Source organism: Macrobrachium rosenbergii, chromosome 48 (genome assembly GCF_040412425.1).
Source record: "Macrobrachium rosenbergii isolate ZJJX-2024 chromosome 48, ASM4041242v1, whole genome shotgun sequence".
NCBI classification, from domain to species: Eukaryota; Metazoa; Arthropoda; class Malacostraca; order Decapoda; family Palaemonidae; genus Macrobrachium; species Macrobrachium rosenbergii.
The window spans coordinates 41,773,604-41,795,282 of record NC_089788.1 but is presented as its reverse complement, the minus strand read 5'-3'; the positions used below and the strand labels follow the sequence as shown (position 1 = coordinate 41,795,282).

At 35.5% G+C, this 21,679-nt stretch overlaps 1 protein-coding gene across 2 annotated transcripts in view; it reads left to right on the top strand.

Annotated features, from left to right (window-relative positions):
* Positions 1 to 21,679, top strand: part of LOC136831361 (acid ceramidase-like) — a 265,053-nt gene that overhangs the window by 172,400 nt on the left and 70,974 nt on the right. For both annotated transcript variants that reach the window (XM_067091683.1, XM_067091684.1), the window contains one exon: positions 14,163 to 14,292. In XM_067091683.1, coding sequence (XP_066947784.1) covers positions 14,163 to 14,292 — 130 coding nt within the window. The remainder of the gene's footprint in view (positions 1 to 14,162; positions 14,293 to 21,679) is intronic.

Genomic DNA, 21,679 nt, shown 5'->3' with positions numbered 1-21,679 from the left:
TAGTTAGCGTAAATGAATATGGATACTTTATTTATTTGGGACAAGGATATTTAAAAAAGTATACCTTAGTTTTACCAGACCACTGAGCTGATTAACAGCTCTCCTAGGGCTGGCCCGAAGGATTAGACTTATTTCACGTGGCTAAGAACCAATTGGTTACTTAGCAACGGGACCTACAGCTTATTGTGGAATCCGAACCACATTATAGCGAGAAATGAATTTCTATCACCAGAAATAAATTCCTCTAACTCTTCATCAGCCGGCCGCGGGAATTGAAAGGATATTTTTCGTTATACGAATTGTTGTTAAGTCGAAATATAACTTAAATACATCTCGTTGTGAAATTAATTTAGCTTATTTTTTTCGTTAATATATGGCGTTCGCGGGAATCGCGGCTGGCCGTTTTGGGGGCATGTTTGTTTTGCGTAAAAAAATTCAAGATTCCGTTCGCTATTTTCTCTTGATTTCATCATAATGCGAGCTTTACGTATTTATCTTTTATTGGCGTGAAAATAGTAGTAATTTGTATTCTTTCCTGCCCAGTAGTCTTGATTAAAATACATTCTTACCAGTTTTATTTACGGTCGAGTTTCATCCATGTTGCCGATGCACAATAATTTATAGTCATTAGCAGCTTGAACATTGTTTTCTCAGCTTCAGCTACAAGTTGCAGCTTAAAGTTACTGTAGCAGTATATTTCCCTGCTGATCTTTTCTCCAAAGCGAATAAGGGTATAGGGTAAAAAATATATCAGTCCTATTGTACAGTACTTAATGTCATTTGTAACATAACTACAGTACTGTAATTGTGTATTACCGTACGATAGTTGAAATACAAGCAAAACAGTTGTTATCCGATACGATTATTAGTAAAACAACAGTTTCCCGTTCGGTTGTTTATGGCTGTACGCATTTACGCAAGAGTATAACGTTACTAACAATACTTTTATCATTCTCTTTTACTTTTTTAACTAACCTGATTGTACCTGCTGCCTGCGCCTGCGCGAAATCTAAAAACATTTCTTAAATATTTTTGTACCGGTATTAATTGCTAACCCCATCGGAAACTCGAAATATCGTATGTCGAATTATCGTAACTCAAGCACTACCTGTATTTGATAATTGTCTTTTCTTTATTAACCAACTTGTACTGATTTATGGGATATTTTAATTCTAAGATTAGGTGCTTAGCTACTGGGTTTTGTGTATTCTAGCCGAATAAATGGCTAATCCGGCAAAATGGCTAATCCAGCACCCTCCAGGTCCCAATGATGCCGGATTAGTGATGGTCAACCTGTATGTTTATATATACATATATATATATATATATATATATATATATATATATATATATATATATATATATATATATATATATATATATATATATATATATATATATATACATACATACATATATATACATATACAGGCAGTCCCCGTTTTACGACGGGGGTTCCGTTCTGACGACGCGTTGTAAGCCGAAAATCGTCGTCAACCGGAAAAATCTTCGAAAATCGTAAGAAAACCTTACTTTTAATCCTTTGAGTATCCTTTGGGTATCTTGAAAATGACATAACCTGCATTTTTATTGAGTCTTTCATGAAAAACCCTCCAAAATTTTACCATTCTACTGTTTTGAAGCTAGAGAATAAGAGAGAGCAAGAGAGAGAGAGAGAAAGAGAAAGAGAGAGAGAGACTGCCTCACCACTTATCTACCAGAAAAAGACTTTGAATTTTACAGAACTACATTGCTCTCCCATTTTTACTTTAAGTATCATCCTACATCAAATATAGCTTAAATTATTATCCTGTTACTACTGTATTAATCTTTGAAATTATATTAATATCTTTTCAAAGTCATCTTAAACACTAGTACCCTATTCCAGCCAGAGAGAGAGAGAGAGAGAATGAATTACCACCACGACTTACATTCAGCCATTCTTGTGCTGGCACGAGAGAGAGAGAGAGAGAGAGAGAGAGAGAGAGTTTATCTCTTTAATCTCTCGAGGAATGTTAATCCATTTCTCTTTACTGCGACTGACAACAAAAAATTGTTTTTTTCTTTGTCTTCCAAAGATGTAGGCTACCACTACTTTTACCAAGCACTGTTAAAGCACCATGAACACACACACATGCAGTGTGCATAGGTAAAGAGACTCAAATTAGCAGTATATTTTCCTGTGAGAGTGAAGGGCTGAACTTAGTATCTATTTATAATATATCTATCCATTTCTCATTCAAAAGAGAGAGAGAGAGAAACTGATCTTCTGCCCTTAGTCTGCTTTGAAAATGCATAAATGTTGTAATTTCAGTATACTGCATTGTTATTATTTAATCTTAATATTTGAAAATTAGCTCTTATTAGGTAAGTCATTTATATATCATATCATACAAACGTAGTTAGTTGTCATCTCCCACAAATTTGTTAGAAAAGTCTCATGCAGTCATTCTCTCTCTCACGTCGGTGAGAGAGAGAAAAAAAATACTACGCACCCTCTTTATAGTGTATGCAAAGCCCGTGAGGTACAAGGTTTGTGATTGGTTAAAATCCCACCCTTCCTGCCAATAGCATGTCGTCAAGGAGGGCGGGAAGGGGATGAGGGGGGTGTTACAAGTTGTTATTGGCTACTGTCAGTCCTGCCAGCCAATAGCGTATCGTCATGGAGAGAAGGGGTTGCTACGAGCTCTGTTATTGGCTAATTCTAACCCCCCGAGCCAGTATCGTCATAAGCCTTTAAAAAAGCAATAAAAAAAATTGTCACACAAGCGATGATGGGATTTTAGTATATTTTTATGTTTACATACAGTAATCGATATTTTTTTGAAGGATATATGCAATAGAGAGAGAGATATGGGCGGTTGGCCTTACTTAAATCGCAGAAGTGAAATTATTCGTGAATTATTCGAGAACAGAGAGAGAGAGAGAGGTTGAATGAAGTGATTACATCGGTAAGCGGTTTTATGATTTCACGGGATTTTAATTTAACTTTTATCGATACGTAATATTAATATTTTAAAATTAGTAAACAAGTTTTCCATCATAAAAAATATATTTAGTCATGAAAATAAAATAAAACTCAGTAATTTAGTGAATATTGCTCTATGAAAAAATCCGAGAATGTAAATTTTCTTCCGTCGTATGCGTTGGACACCGAGTCATCCCAAATATTACCATCGAGAATCATAAGAAAACTTTAATTTTATTCCTTAGGGTGTCATGAAAACAACGAATCCTGCATTTATATTGAGTTTTTCACAATAAAAACCCTCCAGATATTGACCATTCTGCTGTTTTGGATGCATATTTCTTCTCATCGTCGTCGGATTGGCGTCGCCCGAAATACCGTCGAAAATCGTTAAGAAACCTTATTCTTAATCCTTTGGGTGTCTTGAAAACAACAAATCCTACATTGATATTGAGTTTCTCATAATAAAAACCCTCCAAATATTGACCATTCTGCTGTTTTGGATGCATATTTCTTCCGATCGTCGTCAGATTGGCGTCGCCCGAAATACCGTCGAAAATCGTTAGGAAACCTTATTCTTAATCCTTTGGGTGTCTTGAAAACAACAAATCCTACATTGATATTGAGTTTCTCATAATAAAAACCCTCCAAATATTGACATTCTGCTGTTTTGGATGCATATTTCTTCCGATCGTCGTCGGATTGGCGTCGCCCGAAATACCGTCGAAAATCGTTAGGAAACCTTATTCTTAATCCTTTGGGTGTCTTGAAAACAACAAATCCTACATTTATATTGAGTTTCTCATAATAAAAACCCTCCAAATATTGACCATTCTGCTGTTTTGGATGCATATTTCTTCCGATCGTCGTCGGACTCCCGTCGTCTGAAATACCGTCGAAAATCGTAAAAAAACTTACTTTTATTCCTTTGGGTGCCTTGAAAACAATTTATCCTGCATTTACATTGAGTTTTTCAATAGAAAACCCTCCAATATTGACCATTCTGCCATTCTGGAGCCTTATTTCTTCCGTCGGACGGGCGTTGTCAGCGTCGTAAACCTGGAACATGCGTTGTAAACCCAGGAAATAATTTTTTTATGAATATATTTGAAAAGCGTCGTAAACTCGGAACGTCGTAAGCCGAGACCGTCGTAAACCAGGGACTGCCTGTACATATATACATACATACATACATACATACATACATACATACATACATACATACATACATACATACATACATACATGCATGCATGCATACATATTATATATATATATATATATATATATGCAATAAGTCACCAAACTGCACGTGACAAATATATACATAGATTTACCACATGAAGGTGAAAATTAAAGACCAGGTACCAAAGCGCTTTATGTATGTGCATACACTTCTTGAGGTACCCCAAAGAAGTGTACGCAATACACGAAAGCGCTTTGGTACCTGGTCTTTAATTTTCACCTTTCATGTGGTCGTTCACGTATATATATATATATATATATATATATATATATATATATATATATATATATATATATATATATATATATATATATATATATATATATATATATATATATATATATATATATATATATATATATATATATATATATATATATATATATATATATATATATATATACAGTATATATATATATATACATATATACATATACATATATATATATATATATATATATATATATATATATATATATATATATATATATATATATATATATATATATATATATATATATATATATATATATATATATATATATATATATATATATATATATATATATATATATATATACATATATATACATATATATACATGTGTATATATATATTTTATATATATATATATATATATATATATAATACATGTATATATGTATGTATATATATATATATATATATATATATATATATATATATATATATATATATATCTATACATTCATGAGTGTGTTGCATATGAGGGGCGATCAACACTCTCTTTCCCATATGCTTTTGTTCAACCCAAGAACAACCCTGAGAATAGATATTTACATAAATTAACAATTCATACAAATATTTGTAAAACCTCATTTCATATTTTGTATACAATCGCACAGTAAGCCGGATGAATTTACAAAGCACTTGTTGCATTACATTTTCTTTGGCTTACTTTCATCTGTTGCAGATTGTCCAGACTATTTTCGTAAATGTTTGTAGAACACAGCTCCTGCTATTTAGGAAGTTATTTTTGTAAATGTTTGTAGATCACCCCTCCTGCTAATTAGGAAATTGTCAGTAAAATGAATCTTCACAAAACATTTCCGTTCCACCCGGGATGTGACCAAGTCTTAATTTATAAAAGCCAAGTACTGTTCCTGAAAGAAATTATACAGTTAACTACCATAAGTAAATGGCTGTTATACATTATAATAGCTGTTAACTGTATGCAGTTTAACAAGTGAGTTTCTAACTGTAGTGGTCTTGACTGCTCATACGCTACACATTCCCACCCGCTTTAGTTGACAATGCCCTCATTGTACTTCTCACTTCTTACCTATGCAAGAAATACAGACGAACATGAACCACCTGCTCAGTATGCTATAATTCGTTACTGACTATCAGCAGAAGCTTCTTATTTGTTATTTGCAGAAAAAAATATATACTTAACATTTTTCTCTCTTTTGTTTCAACCTTTCAGACCTCCTTAACCTAACTGATTCTACATCATTCCCTACAGTGGTGGGCATTTGTTCAGTCTCAGCATTATTTGTTTGTGAATAGCTAACACCAAACCTCTTCAGAACCTCTTCCATATCTGGCATTGACACTTCATCCGCTGATTGTTCATCCGCTGATTGTTCATCCACGTCCTCATTTTCCAGAGCCTTTTCCATATGAGGTACTCTGAGTTCATCATCCGACTGTCTATCCTCTTCGTTCATCCTTTTATCATCTTCTGTTATACTGATAGGCTTAACATTAGATCTATGTATAACCTTACTTTCATACCCAACAGGCCTAACTTTGAACAGACCACATCTGTCATCCAGCACCTCCTCAATAACCCATTCTTCTCCTTTATATTTATTCTGCAATTTAGCTCTCCCTATAATTTGATTTTCTTTAAGAAGTACTTTCTGCCCCACTTTCAAGTCGTTCATTCTCGAGTTCTCTAGTACTCATTTTCCCCTACATTTCCAATTCTTATCTGTATTGCTTCGAGCCTTGCCAAGTCTCCTCTTGGATATGCCATTGAATGTCTGGTGCCTCCATGTCTTAACGAATGATGTGGTTTTTCCAAACATCTACTGATAATTTAGGCTCATGACTGAACATCAAATTAAACGGAGAGTATCCCGTTACAGAGTGGGGTGTTGCATTATAGACAAATATTAAGCTTTGAATATATCGAGGCCATTTCCTTTTCTTTTCTTCACTCAGAGTTCTTAATAAACCAAAAGTAGTCCTGTTAAATCTTTCCACCATTTCATTCCCCTGAGATGATATGGAGACGTTCTAGTCATATGGATGCTAAATTTCTTGCAAATTTCATTGACTACAGTACTTTCAAAATTCCTCCCCTGGTCGCTATGCAATGTATCAGGAACTCCAAACTTATAATATATGTCCTCTATCAGTAATTTTGCAACCGTCAAAGCTCTTTGGTTCTTGGAAAGTCCACACAAATTTGCTAAAATGATCAATGACAACTAAAATGTGTTCCACTCCACAACTCGACTTTTCGACTGAGCAAAAATCCATTGCAAGCAGTTCAAGTGGTCTAACAGTGGTGATATTTACTGGTAAAGTCTTTGAAACTAGCATTTTGGGCTTGTTCATTAAGCAAACCTTACATTTCGTTATGTAACCAGGGAAGAAACCTCTTATTCCTGGCCAGAAAACTTTGCTCTCTAATAATTTTTAGGTTCTTTCAACACCATGGTGGCCAAACGAATCATGCATTTCATGCAGACATCTGACACGCAAGTCTACCGGTAATGCCATCCTGCATTGGTAACTTCCCACGGAATCATCATCAACTTTGTATAAAACACCATCAATTAACTGTAAATTTCCTCTCTTTTTCCACTGTTTTATCTCCTCCAAAATTGAAGGTTCTTCAACGTCCTCCGTCCTCCCTTCCAGGTGTTTCCTCGATCCAATAATTGGACAAGATTTTTGTTTATTTTCTAGATCCTGCCACTCAACCAATTCCTTAGCTCTATAGCTCTAATAATTCCATCATATTCGTGAGGTTCTAAAGATTCATCTCCTACGCCCTCTGGTCCATTTTCATCCCTAGTCTGTCGAGACAGTATGTCAGCCCGGCTATTTTCTCTCCCAGGTTTAAATCTGATTTCTGAATTGAACATTTCCAAATCAGCAACCCACCTTTGCTCTGTATTATCAAGCTTCACTGAGGATAAGTGACTCAGAGGACCATTGTCAGTAAACACAAGGCATTTTATTCCTATCAAATAATTCTTAAATTTGTCAGCCACAACCCATTTTAGCGTGCATAGTTCAAGCTTTCTAGAACTATAGTTTCTCATATTTAACTCGTGGGGTTTTAGTGACCTGCTGACAAATGCAACTGGGTGTAAATCCTTCCCACTGTATTGTGATAGCACAGCACCTAGCCCATCGAAATAGCATCAATTTCTAACATGAACTCTCCCAAACACAACACCTTGCAACACAGGGGCTTTCGTTAATGCAGATTTTAGGGTTACAAATAACTCTTCTTCATCTTCTCCCCACTTCCCTACAACTTTTTCTGATGATTTGACCTGTGTTCCACTCAGAAGTCTATTCAATGGTTTGGCAATTTGTGCAGAGCTCTTCACAAAGCGTCGATAAAAAGCGCAAAATCCTAGAAATTTTTGTACATCTTTTACCGTTTCAGGTCTTTTCCATTCACTGATGGCTTTAATTATCTCTGGATCTGGACTTATTCCCTCCTTACTTACTGTATATCCTGAATATCTCACTGATGTTTGCAAGAAAATACACTTAAAGAGTTTTAATTTGATGCCATACAAGCATACCCTTTCCAGCAGCTGCTTAACTCTCCCAAAATGTTCTTCTATGGTTTTAGAAAACAAAATCAGGTCATCTAAGTAAATTATCAAAAACTCAAAACTAAAATCGCCTTAGATATTTTCCATGCACCTTTAGAACGTTGCCGGGCTATTTGTCAACCCCATAGGGCAGTGACGATATTGAAAATGACCCCAAGGGACAGAAAAGGCTGTCTTCCTCTTTCAGCAATATCTGGTGATAACCCTGAGCTAAATCAAAAGTCGGAAAGAATTTGGCACCTTTCAATGCATCCATAGTCTCTTGAATCCTGGGCAATGGAAAGGTATCTTTTATGATTTTCTTATTTAGTTGTTGGTAATCAATGCATAGTCTAAGATCACCCCCTCGCCTCCTAACTAGAACTATTGGAGCAGCATATGGACTTTTGCTCTCTTCTATTATGCCTCTCTCTTTTAAATCTGGTAATAACAATTTAGCTCCAGGAATTAAATCTGGTGCTATTCGTCTGTAAGGCGATTTAACAGGTGTCTCATCAGATAATCTTATTTTGTGTTCCCACCCTCTTATTAATCCCAGATCAGAATCATCAGTCTCAAAACAGTCTCTATGTTCGTATATGAGTTTGCCCAATTCTTCAAGCTCAGGTTCTCCTAGTTCATTTTCATTCACCTTTATGTCCAATCTCTTCCTAAATTCCCGTCTACTTTCCTTTGATGAGTAATTACACTGAAAAATTTCTGAATTTTTCGTTCTCTACTACAGCTAAATCCACTTTTGCTATTTTTGATAGTTTTTCAATGACTGTATCAGTGTGTAACCAGTTAGAGACACTTATGTGCCGTACACCCCAATCACAAACAGTAAATCCTTGGTTTCACCTTCACTCTTGGCTGTAACCCATTTATTTCTTCAGTCCCAATGTCTTCTATCGCTGTATATTCTTTAGGTACATTCTTTAGTTTCTCTACAAAAATGTTGACCATTTTCTTACTAATTTTTGACACCATCCTATACTATTGGTCGAAACATACAGCATATCCTAAATCCTGTGATGATCATAACCTTAAATTATGCTCAACCATTCGCATACAGCAATCCAAACTGCTCTCCATTTCACTAAACTCACCAGTTTGCTTGCATTCTGAACTCAAAACTTTATTCACACCCCATTTCTCAGAGACAGTTGTTAGAACATTCATACCTAACAAACAGTCTTGTTTAGTTGTTTTTCCAATCCCGAAATTCCGTCTTCAGATTCCTTTCTATAAAACACCTAGCAGTTTTTAATCACTAATCCATTTAGGCAAACGTCAGTAACAACGTGCCCTACAATACCTATTTCATTTCCTTTCGTATGGAATATAGTTGCGACACCTTTCCGTAACTCGACCAGTTGTGTGAGATGTTTTTCAAACCAATTTCTTGACAGCAGACTGGAATTTGCACCCGAATCAACAAGCCCAACAACACTTTTTCCCAGTATCTGTACTTCTAGTTTTAAAGTCTCACCTCTCCATTTAATTTGTGAGACATTACTTTGTTTATCAATATGTTTATCAATACTGTATGACCAACTTTCCCACAGAGCCAACATACATTCGACATTGTTACTTCTTCCCGTTGATGTAAAACAGAACTGCCAAAAATTCGACCTTCATCCCTGTCAGCTCCACCAACGTTACTTGTATTACCACCTTTACCTAACTTGATAGTTCCTTTATAATCATACTGGTTGCTAATTCTACAATTCTGAGATGTCTGCCCCAATTTCCCACATTTCCAGAATTTTCCCTTAAAGGTACTGTATTCTGAAAAACTTTATTCCTATTGCTCAAATTTTTCTTATACAACGGTTCCTCATTCAACTTCCCTAAATTTAATTTCAACCGATTTCGTGCAAACCTCACAGCTTCTAGGTCGAGAATTCTTCCTTCATCCATTCTTTGTTCTAATTCGCAGCCAACTATGCGATCTCTTAGTCCTCTAGCAAAAATTGCACACTTACTTTTATCGCTTTCACCTGCGTGCATTTTATCTTTCTTCAGATTTTCATCTAATTCATTTATCCTATCAGCAAATTCCCATACATCTTCATCTGTCCCCTGCTTAGCGCTCCACAATTCCCTACGCTTTTCAAATTCATCGGGTTCATGGGCATAGACGTCTATTAACTTCCTCTTCAGTTCAACGAGGCCACACGGTTTTGACATTTGAATTCTCTTTAAAGCAGGTTCAGCTGAATTATCCATTGCAAACAGTACTGCCTTTTCACCTTTCAGACCTAACTGTTCAGCACAGTATCTTGCCCTCTTTACCCAATTCTTTATTGTATGTCTGTTGCAATTCTGACCTGATAATATGCTCAGTTTAGGAACCTCACGAAAAATTTGGACACGAATCTCATGTCCCTCATTAATATTACCATTCCTTTCGGATAACCTACATTCTTTATTCTTAATCTTCTCATACTGATTCCGTAATCTCTCAACATCTTCCAACACCCAAAATTTTTCCTTCAAAGTGGAATCAACATCATGCAATGCTTCGGTGACTTTTTCTTCATCAAGTGATTCAGCCACTTTCCCATTCTTCCTGCCTACAATCTTAATAACAATCCAGTCTATATTCCTGTTTTTTCAACGTCTACACAACTTATCTTGGTTATGTTTTAAAACCGTAATCAGTTCACTTATCCGACCTATTACCATAACCTTTTCTTCCTGCATACTATTGTATAATCTGTAAACACTCTATTTCCCGCTGGTTATCTATGACCTTCTCTTCTATCTTATTAATTCTTTGCAATAAGAACTGATGTTATTTGCTTTTACACGAGATGTTTTAGTCATATCTGCTGTATCCCCCTGCATCAGAAAGTCTACAGTGCAAATCTTCTCTATGTACCTCAGCTCAAATTGTACCTTTCTTTAACCCTCTCCCTAAATTGCCATTGAACTGAAACTCTGGCCTATCGTTCTTCTTCCCTGTCACATAACTCAGCCCTTCAAGACTTTTGTCATCCCGCAACTCCTTTTCACTTAAATCCAACCAATACCAATAATTTTTCACACTAATTTTTCCCGTTGCAGTCAAAGTTCACCAGAATAGTACCAAAGAGGCCTACCTTCCAGTCAGTTAGTTACAAACTTCCCAATTCTTTTGGGCTCTTCGGATGATGTCCATGCTATTTACGATCTTCTGAATAGTGAATCTTCCACTCCTGCTGGGCCCTCCAGGTTGTGTTCTTCTAGCGCATCCGTGGTGTTTTCAGTCTCTGCTACCAAATGTTGTGTATGAGGACAATTAACACTCTTTCCCATATGCTTTTATTCAACCCAAGAACACAACCCTGAGAATAGATATTTACATAAATTAACAACTTATACAAATATTTGTAAGACCTCATTTCGTATTTTATATACAATCACTCAGTAAGCCGGATGAATTGACAAAGCACTTGTTGCGTTACATTTTCTTTGCTTTACCTTCAGCTGTTACAGATCGTCCAGACTATTTTCGTAAATGTTTGTAGATCACAGCTCCTGCTGTATAGGAAATTATTTTCATGAATGTTTGTAGATCACAGCTCCTGCTATTTAGGAAATTATTTTTGTAAATGTTTGTAGATCACAGCTCATGCTATTTAGGAAATTGTCAGTAAAATGAATCTTCACAAAACATTTCCGTTCCACCCAGGATGTGACTAAGGCTAACTTAATAAAAGCCAAGTACTGTTCCTTAAAGAAATTATACAGTTAACTACCATAAGTAAATGGCTGTTATATAATAGCTGTTAACTATATGCAATTTAACAAGCGAGTTTCTAACTGTAGCACCTCTGAGGTACTTCTGCAATCTTCACAGCTCATACGCTCTCTCTCTCTCTCTCTCTCTCTCTCTCTCTCTCTCTCTCTCTCTCTCTCTCTCTCTCTCTCTCTCTCTCTCTCTCTATATATATATATATATATATATATATATATATATATATATATATATATATATATATATATATATATATATATATATATATATATATATATTATATATATATATATATATATATATACAGTAGAACCCCGGTCCTCAACTGTACTAGAACTCGACATAATCGGATTTCAACACGAAATGTTGAGTAAATTTTGCGTCGGAGCTCAAACAACAAACCGGAATCCGACCCGATGAATTCAAATGATGCTTGTAGAAAAATGAGTTTCGGGCAGCTGCCGCTAGTTGGCATTGTTGGTGGCATTCTTCCCATGCTTATTTAAAAGCATTTAAATCCCACACATGCTGCTGCTGCTGTTGAAAAACAAGCCAGATTATCACATTAAATTAATAATACAGTCTTTATAAGCCGAATTACTGTTACAGTATTTATAAGCCGAATTACTGTATGTCTGTTATCATAAAATTAAGAAAAATTTCCTAAATTACGTCAGAACTCGGCAGCTTTCAGTAAATATTTACTGAAAGATGTTTTACAGTGATTTTGTACACAATTCCAGTAGACTCTGTATGAAATGTATCATAAATACTGAATGTTTATGTAATTAGTACCGCGATACACCACCAGGGCGACGCTGTGGTTTGTTTATATCTGCCACAAGCTGCCGAGTTCCGACATAATTTAGGAAATTTTTCTTAATTTTATGATAACAGACATACAGTAATTCGGCTTATAAATACTGTATTATTAATTTAATGTGATAATCTGGCTTGTTTTTCAATGTTATCATTATTAACAACAGTTTTCATGTGTACCTGTTGCAGTACATTCTGGTAGTGCCTATAGGCTACCTAGCCTAGCCTATGGCGCTCGGTCTATCATCGTTAATACGGCCGCATTGGTCATAGGCCAATTTTTTTTTATACAGTATGCATTTAAAAATGTAAAAAGTGCTTCTGATACGGTAAGTTATTCAACTCTGAACTTATTTATTTGTAATTTGTGTAAAGTTTTGTATAAAAAGGCAAGGTTGGGGTAATGACTGGTGGTCAGGAATGAATTAATCCATTTTCAGTTATTTCTTATGGGAGAAATTAACTCAGAATTCGACAAAATCGAATCTCGACACTTCTTCTGGAACAATTAGCGTCGAGGACCGAGGTTCTACTGTATATGTATATATATATATATATATATATATATATATATATATATATATATATATATATATATATGTATGTGTATATATACATACATACATATATATATATATATATACAGGCAGTCCCTGGTTAACAGCAGGCTCGGTTAACAGCGATTCGGTTTTATGGGGCTTGTCTAGCGACGAAAATCGACAATTTTCGGTGCCGAAAATCGCCAATTTCCGCTTATCGGCGCCGATAATTGGGTATTGGCGCCGATACATACCTAACAGAGGCGCCAATAACCGAAAATCGGCCCTTTTTGGCGCTGATAACCCCCGAAAATAGCCGAAAAAGCACCGAAATCGCTGATTTTCGGTTAGCAGCGATTTTCAGTTATCATCACACCCTCAGAAATGGAACCCTGCTGATAACCGGGGACTGCCTGTATATGTGTATATATATATATATATATGTGTGTGTGTATGTGTATGTACATATATACATACATACATACATACATACATACATATATATATATATATATATATATATATATATATATATATATATATATATATATATATATATATATATATATATATATATATATATATATATATATATATATATACATATATATATATATATATATATATATATATATATATATATATATATATATATATATATATATATATATATATAATATCTGGGCCTTGGTCCCTGGTCTGGTTGTGTAGGATAATGTCGAGTTCTGGATGATGAAGATCCGGATAATTGAAGGATTACTACCAGTTGTTGTTATTCCTAATTCATTTGAGGAAGAGCTGAGTAATCAAAGTTTGCCCGTTTTCCAACTGTAACTTTCTTTCAGTGTGAACTATTGTATTTACTGCCATCAACTTTTGACAAAATCATTCCCTTAAATTGCCCTAAGATTAGTGGTTATTGCATTTACATTCCAAGATCAAAATTTCAAGTTCCTGTTACAGCCATGCAACTTCTGGTTATAAAATTTAGTGTCTAAAATGTCTATTTTATATTCAGATGGGTTGCATTCTTGACTCGAGAAGTTATGGAAAATGCTAACACTTATGATGAAGCCAAATCTTTGCTCTCCCAGACTCGACTCTTAGCTCCAGTGTACTTCATCCTGGGAGGATCCAAACCCAGACAGGTATGCTATTTACATCTGTAATGTTCATAATGTGTCCATACAACAAATAAATTTCTTATTTTATATGAGCCTTAAAGCCAAGTAACAGTATATGAAATGACTTTTGAACCTACCTTCTTAAACCAGTGATGTAGTAATTGTCACTGCATTAGGCCTCCCCATCAGGAAGGTCCTTTTTCTACCTACTAGATTACATTTTTCCTTTTTAGAATCAGTTTTGAAACTTCTTGATAGTCAGTTGTTTCTCAGTTTTCTGTAGACCTTTTCTTTCACTAATTATGAATCAGGAATACTTATTCATTACATGCAATATGATCAATATGATTTTTATATTGTACAGACAGGCATGCTTGTGTGAATGGATTGTGTCCCACCATGACCAGTCATATGCGGTAAATAGAATTACTGGTTTGTTTCAAGCATTTAAAAATTATATCTTCAACATTTATGGCCTCAAATAACAATAAATACCCATCATGTGCATAGAATATAAAGCAAAACATAAAAATCTATGAAAAGTTGATTAGTAATACTTAGAAAATAAAACTCTGGTATTCACTGTGATCAGTGTCCAGTCGAAGCAAAATTGGGTGACGAGATATGGGGAGGAGTGTTATTAGATGATGCAGAATGGGCAGAGGGTGTGGGAGACCCAGTCTCTCTGGATGATGGCAGGTGCTTAGGAAATGATGAAGAAACTCTGTTTGCAGATATCAGATGTCAAGGACATCCAAGATATGAAGTTGAGGAGGAAGTTTGGAAGGAAAGATAGCAAGTTGGAAGAGGTTTGAAGAATGATAAAATAGTCTTTTTTTCTGAATGTCATTTCTTCTAGTTCAATATCTCTCATTGCATAGCTGTCAGGAAGTTGATGGCATCCTAAAATTGTATGAGGACACCTTAAATACATGTTCAACACTTTGTAAGCTTCTGCTTCTTCCTTGCTGAATTCATCATGTTTTGCTGCATCGCTTGCTCAGATTCTGTAGTCAGTGGTACAGTGGGACACTTTAGCATCTTGGAAACACCCTTGTGTATCAGTTCATTAAAACTGACCTTGTACAACAACTTCACCATGCTTATACAGATAAAGTCAAACCTATTATTTTACTCATTCCATTGTGAAAGTAGTTTATCCAAATGTGCTTATATGTGTGTACTCTGTAGTTACTTATACATCCTAAAAAATTTGTATAGCATTACATGACTGTTCTGTAGTAAGTACAATAGAGTACTGTAATGCATTAAGTAAATGTCAGTAAAAATACTGAGAGAGAGAGAGAGAGCAACAGTATTCATTGTTTCCTAAAGTGGTGCATATTTATGTACAGACATGCTCAGACTAAAAAATGAATAACAAGCATATAATAGTAGGGAATGATAGACCACTTACCCTGGAAACATATGACCCACACTCATAGGTTCAAGCATGAAAGTGTTGGTCGCTTGTATTCATTCACCATCCGATATCTTGGGTATACTTAGCTGGTAATTCCAGAAAGTAAGAGAAGTTGTCCCCTTTGATGCATTTGGTACACCATTCAGTAACCCTAGCATACTTACTGGATAATTCCAGTAAGTACAAAATATTTTCACTTTTACTGAACTTGGGCATGGCCAGTAAGAGACGAAATCTGCTAATCTGAGGTATGTCAGGTTTAGGTGCCTCATTAACTCAGTTGCTGATCTGCAGAATGTTATTTCATGTCGTTTTATTAATTATCTCTGGTTTTAAATTTATTTTAACAAGTGACATTGGTCTCAGTGACCTTTTATGTCATGATACCATAGAACCTTAAATCAGTCACTAACTTTAAGGTTGTGTTTTAGTGGTCAGCCTGTTTGCCCACCGTGTTAAACAGAAGGGTTTTGAAGTACTGGTTTCCTGTCCTGACCTATGTGATACACTGGAGGACAACTGGCAGCACTCATGGAACAACCTTGATGTGTATATGAATTTCTATGGTTTGTCCATATCCATTCTATAATCAGCCATGCCAGTGATCATGCTTTCTCAGGATGGCTTTTGTGGCTCCATGTTGGTCACAAGCTGAGTGTATCTTGATCTGCTTGACCTTCTCATCAAGGTGCTTGAGTATATTCCCACTGCCAATGCTGCTTTAACAGCCCCATCTTCAAAGGAACCGCCAGTCCTTGAAGTTGCTCATACGTCACAGCTGGAGACTGTCAAGTAGCTCCTGTGAAGAGAGGCTTTTCTGGCTGGGCAGCATACATAATGTCTGGTACCGTCCTTAAGTCCACAGCAGATGTGCATCAGGCCAAATTGGCTATATAGGCAGTCCCAGTTAGCAGCGGGGTGTCTGTTTCCAGCTGAGCACCACTAACTGAAAGTTGCCGATGATTATGGTAATAAATGGCATTTACGATGTCATAAGCACCAATAAACTGTTTATTGGTGCCATTAACCCTTAATGGATATGAGTATCTATAATAGGTTTTGGGTTATGGACAGTAATCCTCATATGAGTATTAATATTACGCACCATACTGTTTAAATGAATTTAGCGGAAAAAATGTTCATAGCACTTCAATGGTCCATAAATTACTTATGGCAACTCATTACCTGAGCACAGGAGAGACATCATCAGTATGCCTCTCAGCTCCAGGACATCTTTTTATTTATTTGTGCATAAATATACCCAGCAATTGCTGTTGGTTTTAGTTTTTATCTTTTATGATAGTCTGTCAGTTATAATTGTAATTTTGCTAAAAGCGCAAAGAAATATTAGAGAAAACATGTATATCTCACGAAAAGTTACTGCATCTCCCCAACTCAGTAAATCTCATAAATATTTTACAAAAATATACTCAGAATTTATTACAGATTTTATTTCTTATCTGTTATGATATTGTACGAGCTGTAATTATAATTTTACAAAATAAAATAAAATAAATTGTTGGAAAAAACATGCATAACTTGGTAAAAATAACCCTTAAACGCCGACTGGACGTACCATACATCGACTTAAATTGTCTGAAACGGAAACACATAGCAAAATTTAACAATATTTTTTATAAAAAAACAAAAAAATAATTATTCCTTTGTTTCACAGGACAGATAGTTTTAAATTATATTTATGGGATGCTGAGTACCATCATGCTCCTAAAACTTAACTAGACCCTAACATAGAAAAAGAAAGAACATCTTCAAAACTACAAAGCAATCAGTCTTTATAGCCGGAGCAATTAAACAAAACCACTCCATGTTTAATGCAGAAAGAAAGTGTTTGAGAAATTACAACTAGGAAAATTGCAGAATGTCCTAACGTAAATTTTATAAACTAAACCAACGAAATACGTTACAGGAATACACTGGTCTACAAAGACTTCAATACTCCAAAGACTGGACACATACGAATAATAATAATAATAATAATAATAATAATAATAATAATAATAATAATAATCACTAATAATAATTTCCCTCGATAAAGGCTCTCAACAAAACCCCACAAATGGGACATATAATATATATCTAATAGTTAAACAAATAACTCATTCTCAAACAAAATAATTAAATGGACTATTTAAAGAAACACACCACCTCAAAAATAGGTTTATTATTCAAATAACCTGACAAGAAATGAACAAAAATCAAAGCAAAACGATTAAAATGAACTAATAAATGAAGATCGGGGACATCACAAAACTCTAAATTATTCACTCTGACTAAAGTAAGCCACCCTTACTGGCCTCCTAACCTGAGCTGACACAAAATCCTCCACAGCCCAAATACAACCAAGCCCTTGCAAAAAACAAAAAGTCAGATGCCAGATGAAGACGGTCCGTCGGGCAGTGTGACTTGCAAAAGGCTCCCTCTTCATCAAACTCCACTCTCCCGGGTTCGTCAGGAAACGCACACACTACCCAGACAAAATGGCATTATTCCCACAAGTCCACAGGACATTATATGGAAAGAATCAAAATGTGAAAACTCTCAAAAGACATGAAATTCTCCACAATAATGGAAAATGAAACCTGCAAAGCACAAGGAGGCAAAGGGCGACGTAACAAAAAAAATCAGAAGCAGGCAGCTGGAGGGTCATTCATAAGCTGTAAACAGTCCCGAACTGTTCTTCAAAATAATGATTAAAAGGCCAAAAATCACAAGTTCAATTTCACTCCCAAATAAAAACAAGTGTTAAACACAGCACCTGACATTCTCAAACACTGGCGGGGAGGAAGAGTATGAACACCACTGCACTAATTTACTGCACAAAATACTGCACAAACTATTGGCAGATTTTGGCATAAAGATAAACTTTACAAAAACAAAAGTTAACCTTGATACTAAATCCTTAAAATTAACTTAAAAACTAACTTTAAATTCATACAGAAAACTTGTTCTTACAGATCCAAAAACAAATCTTGAAAATCAAAATCTTTAAAGTTCAAAACTTTTTAAAGCATTAAATTTTCTCCCTAACCTGATACCTTGCCTCCCGGTAAAAAAAAAAAAAAAGTTTTTTTATAAGGATGCTGGTAGGGTCCAAACATACTAGAGAAAACCAGCATATAAATAAAATCTTAAAAATAACTTTCTGGAAAAAAATATAACCTTCGTTTTTAAACAAATGATAAGAACACAGCAACAATGTCTAAACAATAAAGTTAAACAATAACATATACCTTAATCTACCAACAAAGCATGAACTGACAAAAAAAAAAAAATTTTGGAGCAATGATAAATCTAAACTTTTGATGGCTAAACTCATCATTCCAACTCTTGTACACCCTGAAAAAAAAAAATTAAGTTGCCCCCAATGTAAGTCAAACCTAAACAAGCTGAAAATAATTCAATTATCAAAAATATTAGTGGTTTATAAATTAGTAAACAAAAATTCTCAAATTATTATACCATGAAGAGATATGAGTCCATACAAGAGACATGAGATTAGAAATACCAAATAAGCCAACTCATCATGAGGGGATAGTCCTCTAATGTTAAGGCGAGCTCTGATGAAGGGTGGTCTGGTAACTTCCAGCATCCATAACATAAAAATAATGCATGCTGGAAAGGACAGCACCTGGACTCACAAAATACAAACCAAATACACTGAAACCAGTTCAGCTCTGGGCTAGACTCGGGAACCTCTGGTATTCATAGCATAAAAATAATGAATACTAGGAAGAACATGTCCAACAAAAACCCAGACTAATTCAAGCCCTTGAAAGAGCATCAGGGATCCTATTCTCGGAACCTTTCACATGTTGGATGTTCAGATTGAACTCTTGTAACTGAAGTGCCCAACGCAATATTCTTTGGTTAGCCCCCTTCATCCTCTCAATAAATACTAATGGGTTATGGTCCGTCCAAATCTGTATGGGAAAGGTAAAATTAGTCACATAAGGCTTAAAATGTACTAGAGATCGAACCAATGCGAGAGCTTCTTTTTCTATGGTAGAATACCTCTTTTCAGAGGGTATGAGTTTTTACTAAAATAAGATAAGGATGTACTTCCCCATCAGTACCCAAAGAAACAATACACCACCTATACCTTTATCACTAGCATCTACACTGCTACAATAAAAGGTTCTTGAAAGTTTGGGGAGGACAAAATGGGATTCGACATCAGGACTGTTTTCATAATTATTAAACGCTTCCTCACACTGGGAAGTCCACAAAAAGGTTACGACCTTTTTCTAATAATTGAGTCAGAGGTTGAGCAAGATCTGAAAAATTTTTTATAAACCTGCCGTAATATCCCGTCATACCCAAGACCCGCCTTACCTCACGGACATTTCCAGGACTTTTCAAATTCATGATCGCTTCAAGATTTGCCTGTTTGGGAGCCACCTGCCCTAAACCGACCTCATGCCCCAAAAACAACCTTAGCTTTGCCAAACTCACACTTGGCTAAGTTTGGAAGGGAGATTTTTAAGGAGATCGTTGGAAGGGGTCCGATGTACGAGTCATGAGCCCATCCAAGAAGAGATCATTCAGCGGAAGAAGACACGTTGGCAGGGCCAGTTACATATGAGGAGTTTCGAAACCTACTGGCTCTCAACCTTTCAAAAACTTTCTTTAACCTAATTTCATGAGTTTTTCAATCATTACTATAGACCACAAGGTCGTCAATATAAATTTCAGTTCCCTCAAGACCACATATAACTCTATTCATTAACCTTTGGAAAGTACAAGCCCATTTTCATTCCAAAATGCATTACCTTGCACTCGTTAGACCAAAAGGTGTTACAAAGGCAGAGACTTCACGGGCTCTACCAGATAAAGGGACCTGCCAATACCCTTTTAATAAATCTAACTTCGTGATAAATTGGGCAGACCCAATCTGATCGAGACAATCATCAATTCACGGTAAGGGAAAAGAGTCATTTTTCGTATGTGCATTCACCTCACGGTAGTCCATGCACATCCTGAAACTCCCATCAGGCTTCTTTACCAAGACAATTGGGGAGCTCCATGGACTTACCGAAGGTTGAATGAGGTCGTGATCGAGCATGTACTTAATTTCAGCCTCCCTATAGCTATAGCTCTCTTAGTGGGGTTTAACCTGTACGGACTCTGTTTGATGGGGGAAGCATTTCCCACGTCGACATCGTGGCTAAGAAAACGAGTTTGACCTGGGGAGTCCTGAAACAAGTCTGGAAATGAATGTATTAAATTAAGTACATCTGCCTTTTGATTATGATCCAAATTATTTAAACCCTCACGTAACACCTCTAAGTTTTGCATGTTGCCCATCAAAGCATCTGAGGGTACCTGACACATTAAGTCATCACAATCATCTGGAGGTAAAACAATACTTATTAGTAACAACAGGTTCATAAACAATTGCAAGAGGATCCACACTTTTACAATGATAAGTCTTCAATCTATTTATATGAAAAATTCTACACTTTTTTATATATCTGTAGTACCTGGAGCTTCAATTTCATAATTGACCTCTGACAATTTTCTCAAAACCTTCCAAGGCCCCTTATATCTAGGTTCCAGAAAAATTATCAGGGTCTGTACTGAGAACCAACACCAATTCTCCTGGGTCAAACGAGGGTGCTTTAACTTTCTTATCAAAAATATTTTTATTGCTGCCTGGGAAGAACTCAGATTTTCTTGGGCGAACTTCCAAGCATTACCCAACTTCGCCTGTAAATTATACATGTAATCAACAATTTTCATTTTTTCCTTTATGTCTCCCACTCAGTATTTCACAAAGAATATTCAATGGTCCACGAATTTTATGTCCAAAAACTAACTCAAACGGAACAACACCTGTGGACACATTTGGATGATTACGAAGGGCAAAAAGAGCGAAAGGGAGTGCCTTATCCCATTCATCCCCTTGCTCGTAACAATGCTTCTTTAAAATTGATTTAAGGGTCTGGTGAAAAAATAACTTTTGTAGCA